Below are 25,221 nucleotides of genomic sequence, written 5' to 3' on the forward strand. Positions count from 1 at the left end.
TTTAATAGGGTGAGAGGGAAAACACATGCTAATTAATGAAAAGCTGCAACAGACTAACCCAAATGGAATAAAACTTACCTGTCTGGAGCAGTTCCTTTGCTTCCCTTCTGGATGCAAAGAGGCATATTAATAGCCTTACACTGAACAGTGTTACTGGCTCCAGTAGTCAAACCACTTAATTTAAAAATATTTTTTAAGGGAGATAAAGGTAAAAAAAAAGAGAGAGAGAGAGAGAGACAAAAAGAAAGGGAGAAACTATTCAGGCCTGGGTAGCACAGAGAAGCAGAACTAGTTGCACTAATAACCACCCTAGCTGAGAAAACAGATACAGTACAAATTTTGCTTGGGCTTGTTAGCTAACCCTCAGTTTTAGTATGCAGTGAGGTTCTGCTTTCTGTTCTACAAATGCTAAAGGAGCAGGTCCTTTTTTGTTTTCACTTTCGCAAAGAAGGGGGAGGGGTTCCTATGAGTGAGGAGCTGTGGGTCGGATGATATGCATTTCAAACAAATCAGCCCATCACACTGACATAATCTGGAGGTGTTGCTAGAGGTTAATTCAGGGCCCCAAGCTTTTTGCAGTGGAGCCCAAATTCATTCCCCTTGTTCCCCCTATTTAAACATATTTTGAAAGCTTTATTTATAGCGCAGTTGGAAGTCCTGCAACGAACATTATTCTCAAGACCCCAGTCAACCACCATCAGGTCAGATCCTGATTCTCCCCATCCTATGGTCCAACTCTGACAGGTGGGAAGAGGAAATTGACAGATGGGTGGTCCTGTCAAAGTGGACCAATGGCAGTAGGGGAAGATGGTGCCCAAGTAGAATTGAAGTCCCAATGCATCAGCTGATGGGTGGTCCTTTCTGCTGGGATTGGTGGTATGTGCAGCTGATCTAGCCCTATCTCTGCCTGCCCTGTGCCTGACATCACATGTGACATCAGATGTAGGGCATGTGGGCATAGTTTGGGTAAAATGGCCTTATGGGCCAAATGGTGAAGCTTGGCAGGCCAAATTTGGCCCATGGGCTCAAGGTGTTCTGCCCCGATTTACATCCAAGCATGTCCAAGCAGTGCACAAGAAGTAATTTAGGAAACAGCATAAAAGGATAAAATGCATTTTTAAAACCTAGAGATTGACACAGGTAAAGGTAAAGGTAGCCCTGCCCGTACGGGTCTAGGGTTGTGCGCCCATCTCACTTAAGAGCCGGGGGCCAGCGCTGTCCGAAGACACTTCCGGGTCACGTGGCCAGCATGACGAAGCTGCTCTGGCGAGCCAGCACCAGCGCAGCACATGGAAACGCCGTTTACCTTCCCGCTATAAAGCGGTACCTATTTATCTACTTGCACTTGGGGGTGCTTTCGAACTGCTAGGTGGGCAGGAGCTGGGACCGAAGACGGGAGCTCACCCCGCCGCGGGGATTCGAACCGCCGACCATGCGATCGGCAAGCCCTAGGCACTGAGGTTTTACCCAAGGCATAGTAATAATGTGCATCATTTTGAAATCATTCTTGCATTGCCAGAGATGCTGTTTTCTAATTCCTGTGGTGAAGCACATTGTTTACTTACTAAAATTAAATGTTTGGCCTCCACTGAATGCCTCCACTTGCTGATGCAGGTGGGTTAGGCATGGGGAACCTCTGACCCTAGTGGTTTGACTTCAGATCCTGTTCGCTCCAGTAAGCATGGCAGCATGCATCAGGCAGACACAGAGATTCATATCGGGCACATTCCGGCTCCATCGTGCCAGGAGACAGTTACCTGGATGGTTGCGAGGTTCAAGGATTTCACCACGCCCGGGATGCGCTCCAGAAACGTCCGGAGCCAGAGCGCGCTGTCGTTTTTGCGAGAAGCTTCATCCTCCTGCAAGTAGTAGAAGAGGCGCAGCGCTTTGGCTGCCCGGACGGGGCGCGCCGGCCCATCCCCGGGACCCAAGTCGAGGCCTCCCAGAAAGGGGGGCAGGAAAAGGGGATTGGCAATGAGCGGAGGGACGTAGAGCGGGAAGGTGAGGTGGGGCAGCAGCGCCTCGATGCTCGACCCGCCTTGCACCAAGCTGAGCAGCGGGTTGGCGCTGCTGCAGTTGTGGCCGGGGCTGCTCCGCGCGCAGAGCTGGGCGAAGGGGAGCGCGGCGCCGTCGGGGCTGCGGAGCTCCCGCACCGCCCTGTCCAGCGCCAGCAGCTCGGCGAAGGCCTCCCGGGTGAGGAGCGAGCCTCCGCCGCGGGCCACGGCCAGGAGGGAGGCGAAGGAGCCCTCGGTGCTCAGCCTCTCGGCCGAGAAGCGCCGCGCGTCGTCGGTGGGGAAGTGCGCCTGCACGAAGCGCCGCTCGCCCTTGGCGGGGCCCCCGAGCGGCGTGAACTGGCCCTCGATGTCGTTGTCCTCCAGGCTGCTCAGGAACACGAAGCCGGCGCCCAGCCCGCCCGTCAGCGCCAGAGGCACGAGCAGGAAGGGCCACGGGTGCGCGCCCACCTGGGCGCCCAGGGCCCGCAGCGCGCGCGACAGGGGCCTCTCCACGCAGTCCGTGTGGCAGTCGAGGGGCGCCATCGCTTTTTCTCTTTCTCCTCCTCCCAGCGGCGAAGAGAGTTAAGAGAGTTCAGACCGTTATCCGAGTAAGCCAGGCGTAGGGCAGCCCGGCCCCACCTAGCACGAGTTTCTGAAACATCTCGAAAAGGGGGAACTGAGCGGGAAAAGATGGTAAAAATGGCCGCTGGGCGGAGGTCCGCCGTCCGGGAAACGCCCACCCGCTAACCGCCTCAGAAGTCGGTTGGGGGGAGGGAGCGAGGCGATGCTGAGGGAAACTCCGTTCAGCGAAGACATCAGTTTCTTGGCTGCAATGTGGCCGCTACGTCTGAGGGAAACTCCCGAGAAAATCCAGAACGAGAGGGCGCAGTGCCTTTTTAAGCCAAGATGCAATGAAAGTGATCTTTTAACCAGTAGCCCGTTTAACTGGGAATTTCCTTCGTCTCGGCAGTCTTTTTTCCGCAAGGGTGGGCTACCTGCGGCTCCCCACTTCTGTTTACTGTACACTCACCGCATTTCCAGTGCAGAGTTTTTAATTCATGTTCCCATGACATGTTATGTATTTTGTACTCCATTATAAAATACTGCTGACTGGAGTCCTTGGCTTTAGCCACTCCTAATTTGTCTCTCTCTTGCCATCAGCACCCTCAAATAGAAACAAATCTGACAGTAATGAAGCTGTCCTGATGAGAACAGTCAAAGGCAGAAAGAGGCATGAAACACACTGGCGGGGGGACGACGACAACAACTTAATAGCGCTCTGAGGCAGGAATGTGAACACACCCCAAGTATTAAAAAAATTGTATTTTACTTTCAGTTTTACTTCTTATGCACATGACCTGATTTTTTTAAGGAGCTTGCTTGCTGCTGCATCTGCTGTTTTGATAGTATTTAGGTCCTTCTGATAAAAATTAATGATGAGTGTGCCACGTATAAATATATATATATTTTAAAAGCTTGCTGAAGACCAGCTAGGATCCAGAAGAGCAAAAAGGCACTGTTTTTTAAAGCTAACACTAAGAAGATTTCACAGAAGTTGAATGAAGCAGTTTTGGAATAAACTGGTGAGAAATTGCAGATTCACAAGAGTTCATGAATCTAGAAATTATTATAATTATGTGATTGCCAAGCAAGTTCTTTTAAATGCCACGGTGAAAGGTTTTAGATTTTTTAATTGTACAGAATGATGCTTGTGCCGGATTTCAGATACCACAAGAATATAAATAGATTTCCTGCTCATATGACATACTAGTAGATATACTTAGGATGTGACATAGGCTCTAAACATACCAGATTTTTAATGTGCATGTGGCTTGCACAGCCCTGACTTTTAATTGCACTCTTTCTCAATGTTTTCCATCCACAGCTGTGGATGCGCTGCTGTTCTCCCCCCCCCCCCCCAAATTCCAGAAACCTGTGGTCCATTGTGGGCATGCCTGCAGGTGTTTGTTTCCCTGTGCTTGCAGTCACTTTATATATATATGTATATGTATATGCACGTTTTCCAAAATATCAGACATGTATTTTTTCCCTCCTTACTGTACTATCCACAGGTCAGTAAAATCTATTTACTCTTAACCGTATATCATTTATGAACAGGTTAAAAAGCACTGGTTCCAATACAGATTCTTGGGGAACCTTTCTTAGTACATGACTCTCTGGACCAGCCACAATATCTCAACCTGATTTATCTCACAGCATTTTTGTGAGGATAAAATGGAGAAGAGGGGGCCATGTATGCCACACTGAGCTCCTAGGAAGAAAGGTGAGATATAAATTTAGGAATGAGTAAATCCCTCCATTGTGAGAATTGTCCATTTATTCCTCCTCTGTGCTTCCAGCTACTGATGCACAACTACTAAAATTGCTGAGGAGCCTTGGGTGAGGGACTTTGTCAAAGGCTTTTTAAATATCCCAAGTGTACAGTGCTTACTAGATAACCCTGAGGGATAGCTCAGTTGGTAGAGCATGAGGTTGTGGGTTGTAGGTTCAAGCCCCACATTGCATGAAAGATTCCTGCATTGCAAGGGGTTTGGACTAGATCAGGCATGTCCAACAAGTAGATCGTGATCTCCTGTTAGATCACTGGACGTCTGTGGTAGAGACTGGCTCCCCCTAAAGCTCAACAAGTTTGGCTCCTCTAAAAAAAGCTCACCAACTTTGACCTGAACCGCAAGAAAACGGGGCTTTCCTCCTCCCTAAAAAAAGCTGAACAACTTTGACCTGAACCCTCCAAAAAGGGAGTAGATCACTGCCAGTTGTTTACTTTGTGAGTAGATCGCAGTCTCTTGGGAGTTGGCCACCTCTGGACTAGATGATCCTACTGATCCCTTCCAACTCTATGATCCAAGCTTCAAGCAAGCCCCATGCACAAGCTTATTAACACTCCCAAGGAACTGTGAAAGATTAATGAGACACAACTTACTTTTGCAAAAACCATGTTGATCCTGCTTTGGAAGATTTGGGTTTGCATATTTTTCATTAACTTTAATAACGCTTTCCACCCACCAATTTACCTAGAACACACGTTAAACTAAATGGCCTACAATTTCCTGGATTCCCTCTGGATCCATTGTTTAAATTGTGTGCTACATTGGTCACTTTCAAGTTTTTAGGAATGGAGGCCAATCTTAGGAACTCGTTACGTATTATTTGTTAGGTCAGCAGTTTCACGTGTGAGTTCTTTAAGAACTGTCACTGTTGGGCTAAAGTGGGGGACCCCCATTCACATCCCCTTCCGGTCATGAAGTTCATGGGGTAACCTTGGGCCAGTCAGTTTGTCAGCCTAACCAACATCAGAGGGTAGGCTGGAAAGATAAAACAGCAATGTGGTGGAAATAACCACGCACACCACAATGAGGAAATGTAGGTGGTGTTTTGGAAAAAACGCCCCCAAAGGTATAAAAGTAAAAAGCAAGGGAAACTAGCCCTATACCAAAATTAAATGGTATCAATAGGGTTCATGTGGAGGACAGCAAGGCTCACTTTAGATCCCCGCCCTTGAGCAATGCCTACAAGTAATTACAGTGGTACCTTGGTTCTTGAACTCAATCTGTTCTCGAAGTCTGTTCGACTTCCAAAACGTTCGCAAACCAAGGTGCGGCTTCTGATTGGCCCCGGAAACAATGCTGACAGCTGAAATGGACATTTGGCTTCCAAAAAACGTTCACAAGCCAGAACACTTCTGAGTTTGCGGCATTCGGGAGCCAAGCCATTCGGCAGCCAAGGTACCACTGTAATCCCTGCATGGACATTGGGGTGGGAGTCACTGACAAGAGGTGAGGTTTTGCTCTGCTCCACGTATTAGCTCTATGAAGGTCATGCAATTTTCTGATGAGGGCTACAGTCTGCAGTGGGGTAGCCAAGATGATGCCCTCCATGTTCTGCACTTCAACTCCCTTCAGTCTCCAATTCCCATCACCCCCAGCCAGCATAGCCACTGGTCAGGGATGATGGGAACTGTAGTCCAACAAACATTGTGACTGCACTATGTTGGCTGCCCTTGGTCTCCAGAATGTGTGAAATGTCAGTGGATGAAATATTGCTTCATATGAGCTATGGAGACAAAGATGTTCTCACTCGTATTTCTCTTTGTATCATACAGTGGAAGAAAGATTCGGAGAATATCATAGGCATCAGTGCAGTTCTTACTCCATTGGCCGATTTATAAGCGTTGCTGTGCAATGGATTCTGGCGATCAGGAACCCTTCACCGTCACAACAAGCATGCACAAATACTTGGAACAATGTTTGCTGGGACTGGGACAGATTTGTCCGCAAGTTCAACATGGTGGCTATGGGGGATGGCTATGGTTCAGTGGCAGAACGTGTATATTGCATGCAGAACGTCCCAGGTTCAATCCCCAACTGGGAGAAAACAGTGTCTGAAATTTTGGGAAGCCACTGTCAATCAATGTAGACAATACTGAGACAGATGGGCCAATGGTCTGACTCAATAAAAGGCAGCTCCCTATGTTCCTATGACCAATGTTTTTCATGTGTACATTCAGTGGTTTTACTTATAATTACAGTATTATATATTTATTTATACCCCACCTTTTTTCCTGATGGGACCGAAGGCGGCTTACATGTAAAAAGGAAACACTAAAGAAAATAATTAAACATTGTTAGAAGTAAAACTACACACATATATAAAATCTATTAAAACCACACAAACAATTACAATAAAAGCAGCATGGCACCAGCCCTCTCATTAAAAGCAGGCAGTTCCCAAAAGCCTTTTGGAACAAAAGCTTTCACCTGGCAGAAGGACAACAAGGAGGGAGCCAGTCTAACATCTCTAGGGAAGGTGTTCCAAAGTCTGGGAACAGCCACCGAGAAGACCCTCTCCCTACCAAGTGTGCCTGAGAAGGTGGCAGGTCTGAGAGAAGGGCCTCTCCCAAAGATGTCAACATCCAGGCAGGTTTGTATGAGGGAATACGGTCTTTCAGATAGCTTGGACTAAAGCTGCGTAGGGCTTTAAAAGTCATAACCAGTACTTTGAATTGTGCAAAGAAGTCATGTGCTCTCCGGTCTACAACCTGGCTATAGCTTTTTGAGCCAGTTGAAGTTTCTGAGCACTTTTCAAAGACACCCCACATAAAGTGAGTGATGGCGTTTTCATTTAAATGCTAAATAGCATGGGGGCAGAATAGAACCCTGAAGGACCCCATAAGCCAGGCATGGCCAAACTTGGCCCTCCAGATGTTTTGAGACTACAATTCCCATCATCCCTAGCTAACAGGACCAGTGGTCAGGGATGATGGGAATTGTAGCCCCAAAACATCTAGAAGGGCCACGTATGGCCATGCCTGCCATTGGCCAACATCCAAGATGTTGAACAGGAGTCCCCCAGCACCACCTCCTGGGTTTGCCCATCCAGGAAGGACAGTGCCACTGTAAAGCAGGACCTCCAAGTCCCAGCACAGAGAGATACCATAGTCCAGAGCTTTCCAAACTTTGCACGTTGGTGACACTTTTTGGACATGCATCAATTTGCAAGACAGTAATTCAGTTTTACTAGCAAACCGTAGGTTAAACTAACCCCTTTCTAGCCCTGGCAGGAGCATGGGGAGTGTTCGCGTGACACACCTACACACTGCAGCCAACACACTAATGTGTTGCAACGCACATTTTGGAAAGCTCTGCCATAGCTGATGGTATCAAAAGCTGCGGAGACATCAAGAAGAATTAAAAGATCTAGCACGCGGTAGCTCTCACATTTTCAAGGATCCTGTCCACATCCTCGGGCTGTAGAGTTTGAAAAGTCCAAAGCAGAGTCCAAAGTTACATCCACTGGACCTGTATCAACTACAGTATCCGAATCTGAAGAAATCTGAGAGGTTTTGTCAACAAAGTGTTGAGCAAATTGTACACAGTGGTCACATGGACCAGAGTGTAAAAGACCACTTGAATGAAACAGCTCTGCTGGATGGCTCGTTGCTGATGCAATGGAGGCAGAGAAAAAAGATTTCATGGACGTTTGTCAGCGATGCATGAGCTTCTCGTTAAGGAACCCTACCAAACTTACAACGAACTTCATAGTTCCACAGAATGTGAATTGGAAACCATTTCAAAAGCTACTTGCGTGACTAGTACAACTGTATTCTGGGTCAGGGGTCAGCAACCTTTTCCAGCTATGGGCTGGTCCACCATCTCTCAGACCATGTGGTGGGCAGGACTATATTTTGAAAAAAACAACCAAAAACAAAAACAAATTCCTATGCCCCACAAATAACCCAGAGGTGCATTTTAAATAAAAGCACACATTCTACTCATGTAAAAACATACTGGTTCCTGAACCGTCCGCGGCCGGATTGAGAAGGCAATTGGGCCGCATCTGGCCCACAAGCCTTAGGTTGCCTACCCCTGTTGTAGGTGGTATTTACAACTGCGTATGCCAAACTATTGTAAAAGGAGTGAGGGAAATGGACTGTGATTTTCCAGTGGCAAAATAAAACAGTTTGAGTATTACAAAAATACAATATATTTGAACAGAAGCAGCATCTTAAAACAAATGGCTGTAACAAATTTGTAAAATTTGCATTTATAATGCTGACCTCTGCTGATTCCCCACCCCCCAAAAAACATTTGTCATCAACGTCACCAGCCAGATTAACAGACTGATCCTAAAGATAGTGTAAGTTGTAGCTGAACTGGTGCACAGGGCAACACACTGCGATATAGCTGTCAAGTTACTTAGAAGCCTTGTTCCATCTTGAGATGAAGCACAAAAGTGAACTTTATTTTCCTATTCAGTCTAGTCTTCTTCCACAGTGCCATCTAGTGACACTTGTGTTCAAACAGCTAACTCCTCGCCCTCCCTGAAGTTAGCACAGAAAAGTAAACACAATAAATAAATAAACTGAATTATTTTAATAGTATACATTACAATTGTTGATGAAGGTCTGGAGAGATCACCTCAGCTTTCAACTTCATTATGTCCTGTTGACAGTCAGTCCTGTTTCACATGAGAATTGCCCCTCAGTGCTTTTAAGGATTGAATCCACGGCACCGATTTCAGATCTTCTGACAAACCTCACATCAACGATTCTGTTTCCTTTACCGATGATGATGAAGTCTGAACTGGGGGGCACTCCAGAATACAAACTCTCCCATTTAAAAATGGTTTACACAAATACAATGAGAGCCCAGATCGTATGAGATTTGGGCCTGGACTTAATTTGCCTCATACAGAGACCCACACTGCAACCAGCTAGACTTCTCCCCACACTGCACCCCCTTATCTAGGTGCCTGCCATGGCTCTGAACCGAAGGCACAGCTGGGACCCCAACACAAAAGAGGAGAAGCAAAGTGCTTCTGTAAAGGCAACCGTTACAGCATGTTGTTAAGCTCCTTACAGGCCCCCAAACCATATTTATCCCATTCTACTCTTATCTGGGGCGCACCATTGCTATGGTGTCTGAACCATGCCATCATAAACAGGCAGGTAGTGTTTTTGGAGTCTGCAGATGAACCTGAATAGTTGATTTTAAGGAATAATATCACCAAAAAAGAATGTTAAAAACACAGGAATAAAAACGAGACCGTGAACGAGTCCCAACACGATAACCAGAAACATTATCTTAAAAAAAGTTCTAAAGATGTAAGTGGATGACATGGACAGCACCAGGATACCCGCAATGGTGGAAACAGCACCCTGTAGGACAGGGTAACCAAGGCGGTAGAGAGATTCCACTGCCTTGTCATTCACTCTGGGTTCCTCACTGGCAATGAAGGCATAGGAAATATGGGCTGAGAAGTCTACTGAAAACCCTATGCAGATAACAAGGCTGATCATGGATATGGCGTCAAGGCTCACATTCCAAAAGGCCATGAAACCAGACACACCAACAATAACAGAGGTAATAGCAAAGGTTACCCACAGGGAGCAAAGAGGATTGGGGATGAGCAGCAAGGAAGTAATTAACATGGCACCAGCAGCGCTCAAAACACTATGAATGGTGTTCTTAATTATTACATTGTATTGATCAAAGTATATAAAAGCTGGATGATAAACCATCAGTGGTAACTTACAGTCCCCTGCAAGCTGTCTGAACTGGTTTAAAAGTTCCTTCTTCTTCTCCACATTGGTAATATTGATGGTCTGTACGAAAAATCGTGACACTGGAATTTCCATAGCACTAACATTAACATCCCACTCAGATTCTGGATGTGCTCTAAACAGGGCTGATAAATTGCCAATAAATGAACTTCGGTCATTTAAATTTGAAGAAATGCCTTTTGCAACAGTTTCGTAAGTTCTCAACCATGACTCTGAAAGATCCTTGTCCACATAGGATAGATTTTCCATTGATTGCATGCAGTTCTCAAGATCTGCACGGACAGATGAATTCCAATACGGTATACTTGCCGTAACGATAACCATGACCCTGGGGCCATACTCAGAAAAATATTTTTCTTCCAGATCATAATACGGAATGACATAAGAACGATCTACAGCTAGATTTCGGACATTTATTCCTTCTTTAAGTTGTCCGCACCCATAACTACTACTTACCAGGTATGCCAGATACAGGACTGTCACAAACAACTTGGTCCAGGTGTGCATCAGGAATGGGCCATAGTAATTTTTAAAGAAGCCATTCATGGGATGCTCAATCTCTGCTCCAGTGGACTCATCAATAAACCCTCCTATACAGCACCTGTTATACATAGGGCTCTTCGAATCTTGAGGCTTATCCATCACTTTCTGGAACGTTAGCCAATGCCTGTTGCTTTCTTCTCTTCGGCCATTAAGAGCAATAATTGCCCCAAGGAAAGTCAGGTTGTAGACGTAGCAGAACACAAAGGCTGTGCCTGTATACAAGCAAAATGACCGAATGGACATGAAGGAACTTTCAATTCCAATGTAGAAGGCTAAAACGTCGGTAAGTGTTGTGATGGTAACGGAGACAGCTGCATCTGCGTAGGTGTCAGCCATGCGATCTTTGACACTCTTCTTCACTTGAGTCTTCTGCCAGCAGGACACCAGGATGAACATGTCATCAACACCAACCCCTGAAGAACAGGAACTACTGATCATGCCAGTTGCAAACATGCCACAGGAGAAACATGTGAATATATAGATATATACAAGAAGCATTTTTTATTTACAGATTAGTAAGTTATATTAATATTGCAATTCTATATATAAAACAGAGAGCCCTGTGATGCCTTAATAACAAAAGACTTCCCCCAGACTTCACTGTAGTTACGGACAGGATGCCATGAGCTAGACAGAGACATCCAGCCTGTGTTCTACCAGTTCCCCACTCTGGTGCACACAACTGGAACCTTACAGTGCAATACTATACCTCTCTACTCAAAAGTAAAGGTAAAGGGACCCCTGACCATTAGGTCCAGTCGTGGCTGACTCTGGGGTTGTGGTGCTCATCTTGCTTTATTGGCCAAGGGAGCCGGTGTACAGCTTCTGGGTCATGTGGTCAGCATGACTAAGCCACTTCTGGCGAACCAGAGCAGCGCACGGAAACACCGTTTACCTTCCCGCCGGAGCGGTACCTATTTATCTACTTGCACTCTGACGGGCTTTTGAACTGCTAGGTTGGTAGGAGCAGGGACCGAACAACGGGAGCTCACCCCATCACAGGGATTCGAACCGCCGACCTTCTGATCGGCAAGTCCTAGGGTCCGTGGTTTAACCCACAGCCCCACCTACTCAAAAGTAAGTCTCACTAAATTCAATGCAGCTTACTCCCAAGTAAGTGGATATAGCTGATCATAGTGCAGATCATAGAATTGGAAGGGACCCTGAGGTTCATCTAGTTCAAGACCCTGCAATGCAGGAATATGCAGCTGTTCCGTAGCCTAAGAAGATTAACCATGACAGAGCACCATAGAGCAGAGCTTTCCAAACTGTGTGTCGCGACACGTTAGTGTGTTGGCTACAGTGTGCCGTGCAAACGCTCCCAGTGCTCCTCTAGGGACTGGAAAAGGGGTTAGTTTAACCTATGGTTTGCTAGTCAAACTGAATTACTGTGTCACGAAATGACACATGTCTAAAAAGTGTGTTACAAGTATGAAAAGTTTGGAAAGCTGTGCCATAGAGAAACTAGAATTCTTAGCACAGTTCAGGAAAATAATAGATGGGTGAAAGTTCTCTTTCATATTTAGATATTCTCATCAAAAGCGCACTGGATAGAGCATGAGGAATGCATATATTTGCCCACTTACCAAGTATAAGAAAGGGTGAATTTGCAGCCGTGATAACAAATGGCATTCCACAAAACAGCAGTAATCCAAAGCTGCTGATGACAGATAATCCTGCTGACATCACCCCAAAAAATGAAACCCAAATTTTTGTCCGTACACAATCCATCCTGTAAAGCAGATAAGGAAGAACATATCTAGATTCAGAGTTTCAATGTGTATGTGCCAATTTACGCCCTTTGAGAAATGGAAACTGGCAGAGGTATCAGTACTGGATTACCCAATAGGCGGACTAAGCATGTGTTTAGTGTACCAATGATCAAAAGCCACTCTAGGTAGTGATAACACCGTCTCTTCAGTCTATGTGTGGGCTTCGCTCTGTCTACAGTGTAGAAACTTGACCAGTAGACACCCAAAAAGCATGGAAAACAGATTTAAAAGCATCTAGTGGAATATGGCATTACTGTACATGGTACATGTGCCAATTTGCTCCCTCCTGCGTATTAAAGGTTTGCCCATGTTGAAAAAGAGGGATGTTCCCTGCAGAGCCGTAGCTAGGTGATCTTGCGCTCCTGACAGAACTGTCCAGATTGCACCCCTTAGCCATGGACAAATTAGCTCTTCTTTCCGCCTCTCTCCAACGCCCCCTTCCACCCATTCAATTCACCCTTTATTTAAAACCATTTCTTATAAGGCAATAATCAATATTTATATTTATGGACACATTTTTAGCCTATTTTGCACCACCCCTAGCTACGGCCCTGGTTCCCTCCCTCTCCCAAGAATTATGGGGTGAGAAGTTACCTTGCACATGATACAATTGTAAAGACTATTGTTAAAAAATACGCGATAGTGGCCAATGGGATCACTTTGCCAGTAAGTTTTTCCAGTTCTTCTTTTTTTGATACTGAGGCAATATAGAATACCTGTCAGGTTAGGGGTGGGGAAAGAAGGAAGAACATAGAGTGTTAAATAATCTGTCTCTTAATTTATAGCTTAATGTTCTTAAGGGCTAAGAAGACAGGCTAAGAATAATCATAAAATGAATAGTTATTATTATTGCTCGTTCCTTCATAGTATTTTTTTTTTAGTGTGATTACTGATGAGCTCCAAAACATGGCAACTTAATTCCAAATTAAAGCGTGTTGCATGGCGATCTAAAATAATAATAATAATAAAAAATCCACTTGCCCAGTTTTCCCAAGATGAGTTTCATTTCAGAGGACCCTCCTACAAGTGTCAATTTAGGAGCGGCTCGAAGAAAGCCACTTACCCGGATGAATTTGAACTTTAAGGAGTCCAGCACGCCGGGGATGTGCTTCAGAAAGGCCTTCAGCCAGATCTTGCTGGCCTCGCGCCTCGAAGAGACGTCATTCTGCAAGAAATAGATGAGGCGCATCGCTTTGGCCGCGCGCAAGGGGCGCGCCGGGCCGACTCCGGGAAGCAGCTTCTCCCCACCCAGGAAGGGGCCGAGGAAAACGCCGCCTTTGGCGATGGGGAAAGTCAGGCTAGGCAGCAGCGCCTCGATCCTGCCCGGGTCGCCTTGCACGGCGCTGAGCAGCGGGTTGGGGCTGCTGCACGTGGCGTTCCCAATGCGCGCGCAAAGGCTGTCGAAGGAGACGCCGCCGATGGCGACCCTCCGGAAAGCGGCGTCCAGGGCCAGCAGCTCGGCGAAGGCCTCCCGGGTGAGGAGCGAGTCCCCGTCGGCCACGGCGATGAAGGAGGCGAAGGAGCCCTCGGTGCTCAGCCTCTGCGGGGAGAAGCGCGCGGCGTCGTCGGTCGGGAAGTGCGCCAGGACGAAACGGCGCTCCGCCTTGGCGGGGCCTCCGATGGGCGTGTACATGCCTTCGAGGTCGCCGAGGTCGTTGCGGGGCAGGTACTTGAAGCCGGCGGCCAGCCCGCCCGTCAGCGCCAAGGGCACGAGCAGGAAGGGCCACGGGTGCGCGCCCACCAAGCCGCCCAAGTCCCGCAGCGCGCGCGACAGGGGCCGTTCCACGCAGTCCGTGTGCAAGCGGCGCAGTCCCCGGGCCGCCATCGCCTGCCTGCTTCTTTCCCCGTCGAGACAGCCGCTTGCGGCGTCGGGGCCGGCTGCTCTGCGCGGTGGGCGCCGGTCTTCCCGTCGCAGGGTGGGCGTCGCCGTCCGTTGCCGGGCGGGCGTTATTTCTCCTGACGTGGCTGCGTTCCACGCGCCCGCCGCCGCCGTGGCCTCCTGCTCGGACGCCCAAGGCCCAGCGGGCGTCGCATCAGAGGGAAGCGGGGCTGGCCCTCGGCTGCCTTTCCTCGGGCTCGCGTTCCATCTGGCAATGCCAGGGCCGGATTTAGGTTTGATGAGGCCCTAAGCTACTGAAGGTAACGGGGCCCTTTCTATGCCCTTTGCCAACAACAAATTGCCGCTGTTTTTGTGTTGAATATATGCTATATGGTAATTTACGGACCTAGTAGGTATCTAAAGCCATTTGCACATGTTGCCATGCAACCAGTCCATGCAGAATGTAGGCACCCTATATATAGAAATGAGCAAACCAGTGATATTTTAGGGAGCAGGCTAGCAGGCAGGGCCCATTACAGTCATACCTCATGTTACGTTTGCTTCATGATACATTTTTTCAGGTTGCGTCTCGCAGTGACCCGGAAGTACCGGAAAGGGTTACTTCCGGGTTTTGCCGTATGCGCAGACGCGCAAAATGACATCATGCGCAGAAGCGGCGAATCCCAACCCGCACGTGCCGCTGCGGGTTGCGTTCTGCTCATGTTGCGAACGGAGCTCCAGAATGGATCCTGTTCGCAACCAGAGGTACCACTGTACTTGCATCATAGGAGCCTACACAACACAAAACACTGTTGCTGTATGTAGGTTTTATTTTGTTTTTTATCTTATATTTTGGAAATGTACATCCAGGTTTTTTCCCTTTAAATTTTCTGGGGGCCTCCAAGAGAGAGGGGCCCTAAGCTACATGAATCTGGCACTAGGGAATGCCCACCTTTTGGCCAAACAAATCTTTTGTACTGTTGGAAATGGTGAAAATATTTGCAGAGGCGATACCAGCAAGGTATATTTCCATCCCCCAAGCACAGTTACGTGCACGATGCGAGTCAACGGTATAAAGCTTGGTATAAAGTGAGCAGTATAAAGCTTGGGATGTAAAGTGCTGAGGGGTCAAAGATGTGGTTTAATAAAGAAGATTTACTTTTAGCAGGTATGTTGGTGACAACCACAGTGAAATAGGAACAGTGTGTTTACACCTTTGGGCCGATAACATGCCTCTGCTTTTGGTAGGGTGTTCGTCCTGGAATGACAAAAAATTAAAAGGAAAAGTACTGCAGAGGTAATTAAAACACACCAGTTGAGAGAAGGACTTGACTATAGGTCTGATTTGATACACTGGGCAAACTATATTGGATATAATATACAACTTAACTTGTGAGAAAAGTTGCGGAAAGAGGGTTTAAAATTTACGGCTTGTTGTGCGCTGAAAGAGAAGTATATGAAAATGATGTACTTTTGGTATTTGACTCCTAGAAGATTAGCAAAAATGTATAAAAACACTTCCAATTTATGCTGGAAGTGTAAGGAAAAAGAAGGCACGTTTTACCACATGTGGTGGGCATGCAAATTGGCAAAAGAATTCTGGGAAATAATATATAATGAACTGAAAAAATGTTTAAGACAAACTTTGCTAAAAACCCCCTCAGAATCTTTCTTATTGTGAATAATAGGAGAAATAACAAAGGACTTTAAAAGGTTGTTTATGTATGTGACAACAGCTGCAAGAATGCTTTTTGTCCAGAAATGGAAAGAAGAGAAGGTCCCAACCAAAGAAGAATGGAAAACCATTATGATGGACTATACCAAAATGGCAAAAATGACCATGAAGATCAGACACTAAGATGACAAGAAATTCAGCAAAGAGTGAGAATTTTTTTTAGAGTACCTTAAAGATCATTGTAGATGATTTTAAAACGTTAGCAGGATTATTATAACACTTATAATGTAATAAGACTAAAGTTTAAAAAAAGGATTTAAAACGAGTTTGAAAAATAGATAAATATTGGAAAGCAGGGGGTGAGGTGGGGGGAAGTCTGGGGATTCAAGTAATCTCTGATATGAAAAAATTGAAATGATTTAAATGAATTAGAACACTGTTAAAAAATGAAATTTTATATATATATATATATATATATATATATATATATATAAAGACCATTGGTCTGATTATGTGAAATTACCGTATTTTTTGCTCTATAAGACTCATTTTTTTCCTCCTAAAAAGGGGAAATGTGTGTGCGTCTTATGGAGCGAATGCAGACTGCGCAGCTATCCCTCTTGTTGTTCTGGCTTCTGAGATTCAGAATATTTTTTTTCTTGTTTTCCTCCTCCAAAAACTAGGTGCGTCTTATGGTCTGGTGCGTCTTATAGAGCGAAAAATACGGTAGTAATAAAAAGTATTGCAAGAAGGACCTCAGTGCAACAGTAGCCTCTTCCTCTTGCGGTTCACATCAGTTATGCATAATCTGTGGATTTAAAAGGGTAAATAAATACTGTGAACAAATATGGTTTGTGTTCACCATTCCTGAACCTGAGTTAACACCTGAATGGAGGGAATTTCTGTATCTGTGTCCGCTTAGAGCAGAATTCTTTGGAGGAAGATAAGAGAGTGTTGTGTATGTGCAGAAATTAGCCTATTGTCCTGAGGTAAAATTTACTTTCTGCCTTCCATCCATTTTGCCTCTGGCCCTGCCCACCACTGGCGTGTGTTCCCACACTCAGAATGTCGTCCAGAAGGGAACCTTTTCTACTCCCTATTTACATTGTATACTGCAATAATGAATAAAAGTAAAGGCACCCCTGACCGTTAGGTCCAGTCGCGGACAACTCTGGGGTTGTGGCGCTCATCTCGCTTTACTGGCCGAGGGAGCTGGCGTACAGCTTCCGGGTCATGTGGCCAGCATGACTAAGTCACTTCTGGCGAAACCAGAGCAGCGCATAGAAACGCCGTCTACCTTCCTGCTAGAGCAGTACCTATTTATCTACTTGCACTTTGACGTGCTTTCAAACTGCTAGGTGGGCAGGAGCTGGGACCGAACAACGGAAGCTCACCCCATCGCGGGGATTCGGACCACCAACCTTCTGGTGGGCAAGCCCTAGGCTCTATGGTTTAGACCACAGTGCCACCCGCATCCCTGCAATAATGAATACAGTACTGTAATACTGAAGTTTCACACTGCCCTGTCTTAACATGGAAATTCCCTTCTCACGAAGAAGAGAATCCAGATTCTGTGCTGTTGGAATTTCCCTGTTGCCAAACTTCACATTGACTGTCCTGTGTCTTCTACTTATGGGAAGGAATTATGGACCAGGGGAATCTCAGAATACAACCACCTCCAGTTGAAAAGGGATTTCTTGATTTGCCTCTTAGAAGCATTCATACCACCACCACCAATGCAGACAGTGCTCTCTCCTTTCCATACCGCATCCCCCTATACATAAATCGTTTCGTTTCATTTTGCCGACTTGGAACCTGAGGAGCAGCTAGGACAAGAAGCCAGGAGTTTCTGCTAAGATTAAAGGGCAATCGCCACAGCATGTTGTTACAGAATGAGTTCAAGCAGTCACCTGAGCAATCTCTATCCCACATTCATTTATTTTGGGTGTGCCATACTGTCAGCAAATGACTGAAATGTGCTTTGCCAAATAAACATGTATTGTTTTGGAGTCTTGTAACAAACCATAACACCTTTCAAGTGAAAATTTTAAGCCAAGTGGTGTATTTACATGACATAAATAGGAAGATTAGATAGCTATGGAACATAAGGAACAACTGAACATATTAACAAGCTATTTACAGGCAATATAGATTGATTATGGTTTTTCCTTCCATGTTCACAATCACTAGTTCCATTTTTCATTCTAAAACCTCAGTTTCCCCATAACATTTCCTTCTAGAAAACCGAGTTCCTCAATCTTGTTTCCATATGGACAATGTTTTCCTTAAACATTGGGTGAATTTTCAATGCCCTTGCTATCATTTTGGTCCTCTTTGTTTGAAACTTCACCACAAAACCCAAAGAATGTTAAAAATACAGGAAGAAAAACGAGACCGTGAAGAGACCCGAAAAAAATAACTAGAAACATTATCTTAAAAAAGGTTCTGAAGACGTAAGTGGATGACATGGGCAACACAAGGATGCCCACAATGGTGGAAACAGCGGCCTGTAGGATAGGGAAACCAAGGCGGTAGAGAGCTTCCACTGCCTTATCGTTCACTTTGGGTTTCTCACTGGAAACAAAGGCATAGGAAATATGAGCAGAGAAGTCTACTGAAAACCCTATGCAGATGACAAGGTTGATCATAGATATGGAGTCAAGATTCACATTCCAGAGGGCCATGAAACCAGTAACACCGACAAAAACAGATACAATAGTAAATGTTACCCACAGAGAGCAAAGAGGATTGGGGATGAGCAGCAAGGAAGTTACTAACATAGCACCAGCAGCAATCAAAACATTTTGAATGGTGTATTCCATTATTACAGCAAATTGATCAAAATATATAAAAGCTGGATGATAAACCAATAGTGGCGTCTCACAGTCCTCAGCAAGTTGTCTCATTTGGTTTAAAAGATTTTTCTCATGTACTGCAGTAGTAACATTGACGGTCTGTATGAAAAACCGTGATGCAACTATTTCAGTAGCACTAATATTAACATCCCACTCATACTCTGGATTTGCTTGGAAAAGAGTCTTCAAGTTAGTCATAAATGACGTACGGTCATCTAAATTTAAAGATGCCCCTTTTGCAACCATTTCATAAGTTCTCAGCCATGACTCGGATAATCTCTTATCCACATAGGAGGACTCTTCAAACAACTGCATGCAGTTCTCAAGATCTGCACGGACAGTTGAATTCCAATATGGTATGCTTTCTGTAACAGCAACCATGAGCCTTGGGCCATACTCAGTAAAATGTTTTTCTTCTGAGTCGTAATACGCAACGACATAAGAACGATCTACAGCTAGGTGTCGAACATTTATACCTTCTTTAAGTTGACTGCACCCGTAAACACTACTAACCACGTATGCCAGATACAGGACTACCACAGATAACTTGGTCCTCGTGTGCATCAGGAAGGGGGCATAGTGATTTTTAAAGAAGCCATACATGGGATGTTCAGTCTCTGTTCCAGTGGACTCATCGAAAGCCCCTCCTATACAGCACCTGTTATACATAGGGCTCTTCGAATCCTGAGGCTTATCCATCACTTTCTTGAACGTGAGCCAATGCTTGTTGCTCTCTTCCCTTCGGCCATTAAGAGCAAGAACTGCCCCAAGGAAAGTCAGGTTGTAGATGTAGCAAAACACAAAGGCTGTGCCCGTATACAAACAAAATGACTGAATAGACACAAGGGAACTTTCAACTCCAATGTAGAAGGCTAAAACGTCGGTAAGTGTTGTGATGGTAACGGAGACAGCTGCCTTTGCATAGGTGTCAGCCATCCGTTCTATGACTCCCTTCTTCACTTTCGTCTGCTGCCAGCAGGATACCAGGATGAACATGTCATCAACACCAACCCCTGAAGAATAGAAAAATATGTAACATACCAGTTCCAAACATGCCTTAGGAGAACAACATGGATATTTACTAGGGAAACACACCTAGTCATTTATTGACAGTGGTTCCTTGGTTCTCGAACGCCTTGCGACTCAAACGTTTTGGCTCCCAAATGCTGCAAACCCGGAAGTGAGTGTTCTGGTTTGCAAACGTTCTTTAGAACCTGAACGTCTGACACGGCTTCCAATTGGCTGCAGGAAGCTCCTGCAGCCAATCGGAAGCCGCGCCTTGGTTTTTGAACAGTTTTGGAATCTGGAACGGATTCCGTTCGAGAACCGAGGCATGGCTGTGTTTACAAATCGGAAACCTACTTTTCTTTATAAAATGATATTTGAGTGCTTTACAAAGAATGTTCAGGAATTTATAACAGCAGGGATAGAAAAGCATTGGCTTGCGTAAACGCACTGCACACAAAGCAAGCTTTCCTTGTTCCACACAAGTTTTCATTTTGGCGACATTCCCCTCATGTAGGAGGAGCAATCAAGGCCAGATCTGCCCTTTGCTAATAAATGTTTTGAAGGCGTGTGATGAAAAATGTGTGCATATGCCCATTGATAGCATCATAGAATTATAGTGTTGGAAGAGATCGGAGGAGTCATCTGGCCCCGCCCCCGACAACACATGCGATATAAAACTTTTCTGCTTACTTATGTAATTTCAAATAAAAAAACAAGAATTAGCATTAAATTCTCCAAATGATCATAGTTTTATATGGGGTTACTGCCCAATACCTACTTTAGGCACACCCATCGAAAGCCCAATGGATAAGAAGGCATGAGGAATGTATAGACTTACCAAGTATAAGAAAGGGTGAATTTGCGGCTGTGATAACAAATGGCACCCCACAAAACAGCAGTAATCCAAAGCTGCTGATGACAGATAATCCTGCTGACATCACCCCAAAAATTGCAATCCAAATTTTTGTCCGCACACAATCCATCCTGTAAAGCAGATAAAGAAGAATTATGTTTGGGTTCAGAGTTCCATGGTAATGTGCCAATTTGCAGCTTCCTTGAACAAAATGACAGTGCCACATAGCAGTTGCACGTATTTCTTGCAACTGTAAGAAATAGAAATTCTCTAGGGTTTAATAATGATGGAGTTCACAGATGGCGAATACTTGCATTTTTAAGAAACTTATCTTTCTGATTTGTAAAGGAAACCTTTGTATGGGTTAACACTTTATTATCTCTTTGGAACTGTGCTGTACCTTTGTCCTTTGGTTTTTACGGGCTGTGATGTTTCATAGGTTACATTTTTAATTTTTGTTATTATTGCACTTTTTATTATTAACTTTTATTAAATTTATATACCGCCCTTCAACCCAATGATCACAGGGGAGTTCACAATATAAGAACACAAAAATACATACTAAATCAAGAAAATATTATGTGGGGAGGGGGAGGAATAAATAGAAACAGTAACTTTGAGAAATTGAAACTGACAGAGAGTGAACAAGCCACTCTAGCTATTGAGAACATTGCCTCTTCCATCTACTAGTGGGCTTCACTCTACATAGTAGGCCTACAATTGGGCCAGATCTCTGACTCCATTTTGCTGCAGTGTTTTTCATGAGACTTTCACTTCATTTGCTGAGTGACACTTTCTCAATTAGCTTTCAATACAGTGGTACCTTGGGTTACAGACGCTTCAGGTTACAGACTCCACTAACCCAGAAATAGTACCTCGAGTTAAGAACTTTGCTTCAGGATGAGAACAGAAATCGTGCTCCAGCAGTGTGGCAGCAGCGGGAGGCCCCATTAGCTAAAGTACCTCAGGTTAAGAACAGTTTCAGGTTAAGAACGGACCTCCAGAACGAATTAAGTTCTTAACCGAGGTACCACTGTACTGGGATTTCTTTAAGCAGATCTACCCATCTACAATACTTCACTTAGCTAGTGCATATTGCAGATCTACCTGTGATGGTGGGGGGGGGCAGGGATTTTCCCTCCCTCTCCAAAGAATTAAGGTGGGGAGATTACCTTGCACATGATACAATGGAAAAGAATATTGTTAAAAAATATGTGACAGAAACCAATGGGATCACGCGCTTGGTAATTTTTCCAAATTCTTTCTGTCTGGATTCTGAGGAAAAATAGGTCACCTGCCAAGTGAGGAAAGAAAGAATAAGACAAACTATTGCATAATAGATCTCTTAAGATGTAGCTTAATATTCTGGAGGGTATCAAGGCTGGCTAAGAAAAATCATAAAATGAATGGTTATATTGTAATTTCCTTCACTGCATTATGTAAACAACAACAACAACAACAACAACAACAACAACAACAACAACGGTTAGTTGGAAGCTCCAGAAAGTGGCAACTTCATTCCATGGAAATACTTTTTGCACGATAATTTAAAAAACTCTCTGCCCAGTTTTTTCAAGCCTGTTTAATTTCAGCAACCCTACCCGTGTCCACTGAGAAGAACATCACATTTTACTTCCATGTTTAGCGGACATGGGACTGCAGCCTAAAAAAAGCATTCCTCTTCCATATCAGTTTAATATAATCTAAAAGATTGAGGGTGGTCTGATTTAAAGCTCTGCCTTTGCTCATTCTGGGTATGGAGGGAGAGAAGCTTTCCAATGGTTGTTCATCTTCCACTGCTCCCCTTCAGAGCACCAAGCCATTCTTTAATAAAGGATATGCATATTTTTAAAATGTGTATTTTTGAGGTTAGAGAATATAGGTCATGGCACCTACATACATCTTAATCATAATGCTGGACTCTGATCTCAGGCCTGGAGAGCCCTCTGATGTCTATTTACCTGGGCCCCACAATATTTTATTCAAGTTGGCACCCATGGCTGTATGCATATAAATTCGTTATTATATTGTTATGCAAGGGGAGGGTTGCATCCTGCAGGTGCTAGCTAGCCCCATCCTAACATATAAGCCACAGAGTCAGCGCAGCTCTGAGCTTCCTCCGCATCCCTTTTCCGTCCCGGCTTTTGGATGGGAAGGCTGGGGCAGGGCCTGTCCTCCTGCTTCTATTGCCCTAGGAGCCTTTCGGGCGAGGAAAGCCAACCCACGCTTGAGAACCTCGACGGCTTTTTATCAAAACTAAGGGCGCAACTGCGGAGCACAAGGCAGCGCCGTCGCAAAGCGGTCTGTCCGGAGCTGCGCGCCTCCCGAGACGTGCACGCGCGGCGCTTACCCGGGTGAAATGGAGGTTCATAGTGCCCAGCACGACGGGGATGCGCTCCAGAAAGGTCTCGATCCAGACCTTGCTGGCCTGTCGCTGCGAAGCTCCATCCTCCTGGAAGAAGTAGAAGAGGCGCATGGCCCGGGCTGCCCGGACGGGGCGCGCGGTGCCATTTCCCGGGCCCAGCACGACGTCGCCCAGGAAGTAGCCCAGGAACACGTGGCTCTGGTAGAGCGGGAAGGTGAGCGCGGGCAGCAGCGTCTCTATGGCGGCCGCGTCGCCCTCGACGGCGGTGATCAGCGGGTTGGGGCTCAGGCAAGTGTTGTTCCAGCGCGCGCAGAGGTCCGCGAAGTTTCGCTCGCCGGCGGTCATGGCCCGCACCGCCGAGTCCAGCTCCAGCAGCTCCGTGAAGGCCGCCTTGGTGAGCACCGAGTCGCTGCCCCCGGAGGCGGAGGCCACGGCGATGAAGGAGGCGAAGGAGCCCTCGGTGCTCAGCCTCTGCGGGGAGAAGCGCCGGGCGTCGTCCGTCGGGAAGTGCGTCCGGATAAAGCAACGCTCGGCCTTGGCGGGGCCCCCGACGGGCGTGTACTGGCCCTCAATGTCGTTGGCCTCGCGGCTGCGCAGCATCACGAAGCCCGTGCCCAGCCCGACGGTGAGCGCCACGGGCGCCAGCAGGAAGGGCCACGGGTGCGCGCCCACCAAGGCGCCGAAGCGGCGGAGCGCGCGAGACAGGGGCCGCTCCACGCAGTCCGTGTGGCAGCCGCGGGGCGCCATCGTCCAGGCAGCCGCGACGTCCGGGCCGCTGGGCTCTGCGTGATGCGGCCGCTCTTCCCGGCGCGCCGTCGGAGGGTCGGCGCCGCCGTCCGTTGCCCGGCAGGCGTTATTTCCCCGGGCGCGGCTGCGTTCCACTTCCACGCGCCTCCTTCTGCTCGGGCTCCCAAGGCGCTGCAGACTTGGACGGGAGGGGCGGCAGTGGGGGGGGGTGGACGTCATATATGGGGAAAGCAGCGCTGGCCCTCTTCTGCCCCTGCTTGGGCTCGCGTTCTATCTATCAATGCCCACTTTTTTGTGCAACAAATATGATAAAAGGCTCCTTCCTTTTCTTTACATTTCCAACATAGATTGTCACAGTTATGATATATCTTTGCTAATTTTACCATCTCTACATCATTTTCATTATATTTTCCTTTAACACAGTACATGCAGTGAACTTGACCCCTTTCTTCTACAATCTTTCCCAATCCTCAAACATTATATTATGTCCTACATCCCTTGCCCAATCTATCATCACAGATTTAACTTGTTCATCTTTTGTATGCCACTCCAACAATAACTTGTACATTTTAGATAATTTTTTACCTTTGGTATCCAACAACTCCGTCTCCAACTTAGATTTTTCAAAAGCAAAGCCGTTTTTCTTATCCAGTTTATACAATTCATTAATTTGGTGATAATGTAACCAGTTTAATTTATCTAACAAATCTTTTGCATTGTTGGAAATGGGAAAGATATTTGCAGCAGGAACTGAAGGTTTCCATCCCAAACACAGAGTCGACGTGAGTTAAGCTCTATAAACTGTGGGTGTTTAATGCTGAGGCATTAAATATGTGATTTAACAAAGATTTTCTCTTAGCAAGTGTGTTGGTGACAACCACAACGCAGTAGGAATAGTGAGTTACACCTTTGGGCCTGACACCCCACCTTTGGGGCAGGTGCATCCAAAAGTTGTTAAGCTTCTTTTAAGGAGGTCACCTACAAACCTGCCCTCTCCCTCTGGCCCCCCTCTAACCCCATGCTGCCCTCTGACTCCATGCTGCCCAGTGTGGACCGCACACACACATGCATGCCCCCCCCCCCCGCAACAGCTTAGACACCGACACACAGGATGAGAGACCAGGAGTTTCTGCTAAGATTAAAATGCAAATACTGCAGCATGTTGTTACAGAATGGCTTCAAACAGTCATCTATAAATAGGAAGATTAGTAGAAAGGGAAAATGGATCATATTCCTTTGGGTTGACAAGCTGTATCTAATTTCAAGGCCTTCAGAGGCGAGATGGATTGGCTTTAGCTGCAGGTAGCTTTGGTGTACCTTCCCGTATTGACACTAGGTAGTTGCATAATGTTGTCTTCTAAAAGCCAAGTTCCTCAATCATGTTTGCATATAAACAGTTTTTTCCTTAAACATTGGGTGAATTTTCAGTGCCCTTGCTATTGTTTTGGTTCTGTCTGTCTGAAAATCCCACCACAAAACGCAAAGAATGTTAAAAACACAGGAATAA

General features: G+C 46.0%; 2 protein-coding genes and 1 long non-coding RNA gene across 8 annotated transcripts in view; 1 reads left to right on the plus strand and 2 right to left on the minus strand.

The window, feature by feature from the left end:
- The window catches only part of LOC310745980 (patched domain-containing protein 3-like), a 68,185-nt gene extending 64,889 nt beyond the window's left edge, over positions 1–3,296 (minus strand). Inside the window, exon 1 of one of the 3 annotated variants that reach the window (XR_014540463.1) lies at positions 1,758–3,180. Coding sequence is in view for 2 of the 3 variants with exons in the window: in XM_083579447.1 (XP_083435573.1) it covers positions 1,758–2,537 (780 nt within the window). In the remaining variant the exon portion in view is untranslated. Of the gene's footprint in view, positions 1–1,757 lie in introns of all 3 variants that reach the window. The other 2 variants (XM_083579447.1, XM_083579448.1) reach the window with 2 other exon arrangements.
- LOC310746259 lies at positions 2,590–7,262 on the plus strand. The gene is made up of 4 exons (XR_014540543.1): positions 2,590–2,687; positions 3,156–3,301; positions 4,113–4,278; positions 6,118–7,262. It is a non-coding gene; the product is annotated as an uncharacterized lncRNA (long non-coding RNA).
- Positions 7,263–8,868: 1,606 nt separating this feature from the next.
- Positions 8,869–23,816, minus strand: LOC310745982 (patched domain-containing protein 3-like). Of its 4 annotated transcripts, none has more exons than XM_083579453.1 (4): positions 22,953–23,742; positions 21,775–21,896; positions 12,207–12,352; positions 8,869–11,033 (listed from the first exon to the last, which is right to left on the minus strand). In XM_083579453.1, the coding sequence occupies exons 1-4, from the start codon at positions 23,712–23,714 to the stop codon at positions 9,505–9,507; spliced, it is 2,559 nt and encodes an 852-aa protein (XP_083435579.1). In that variant the 5' UTR covers positions 23,715–23,742; the 3' UTR covers positions 8,869–9,504. The 4 variants fall into 4 exon arrangements, with proteins under 4 accessions (XP_083435579.1, XP_083435578.1, XP_083435577.1 ...); XM_083579452.1 differs by lacking the exons at positions 21,775–21,896; positions 22,953–23,742 and adding exons at positions 12,987–13,108; positions 13,456–14,330; XM_083579451.1 differs by lacking the exons at positions 8,869–11,033; positions 12,207–12,352 and adding exons at positions 17,805–19,754; positions 20,588–20,733 and having other exon boundaries at positions 22,953–23,816.
- Positions 23,817–25,221: the final 1,405 nt, after the last annotated feature.

Source organism: Podarcis filfolensis, assembly GCF_964270895.1.
Source record: "Podarcis filfolensis genome assembly, chromosome: 12".
NCBI classification, from domain to species: Eukaryota; Metazoa; Chordata; class Lepidosauria; order Squamata; family Lacertidae; genus Podarcis; species Podarcis filfolensis.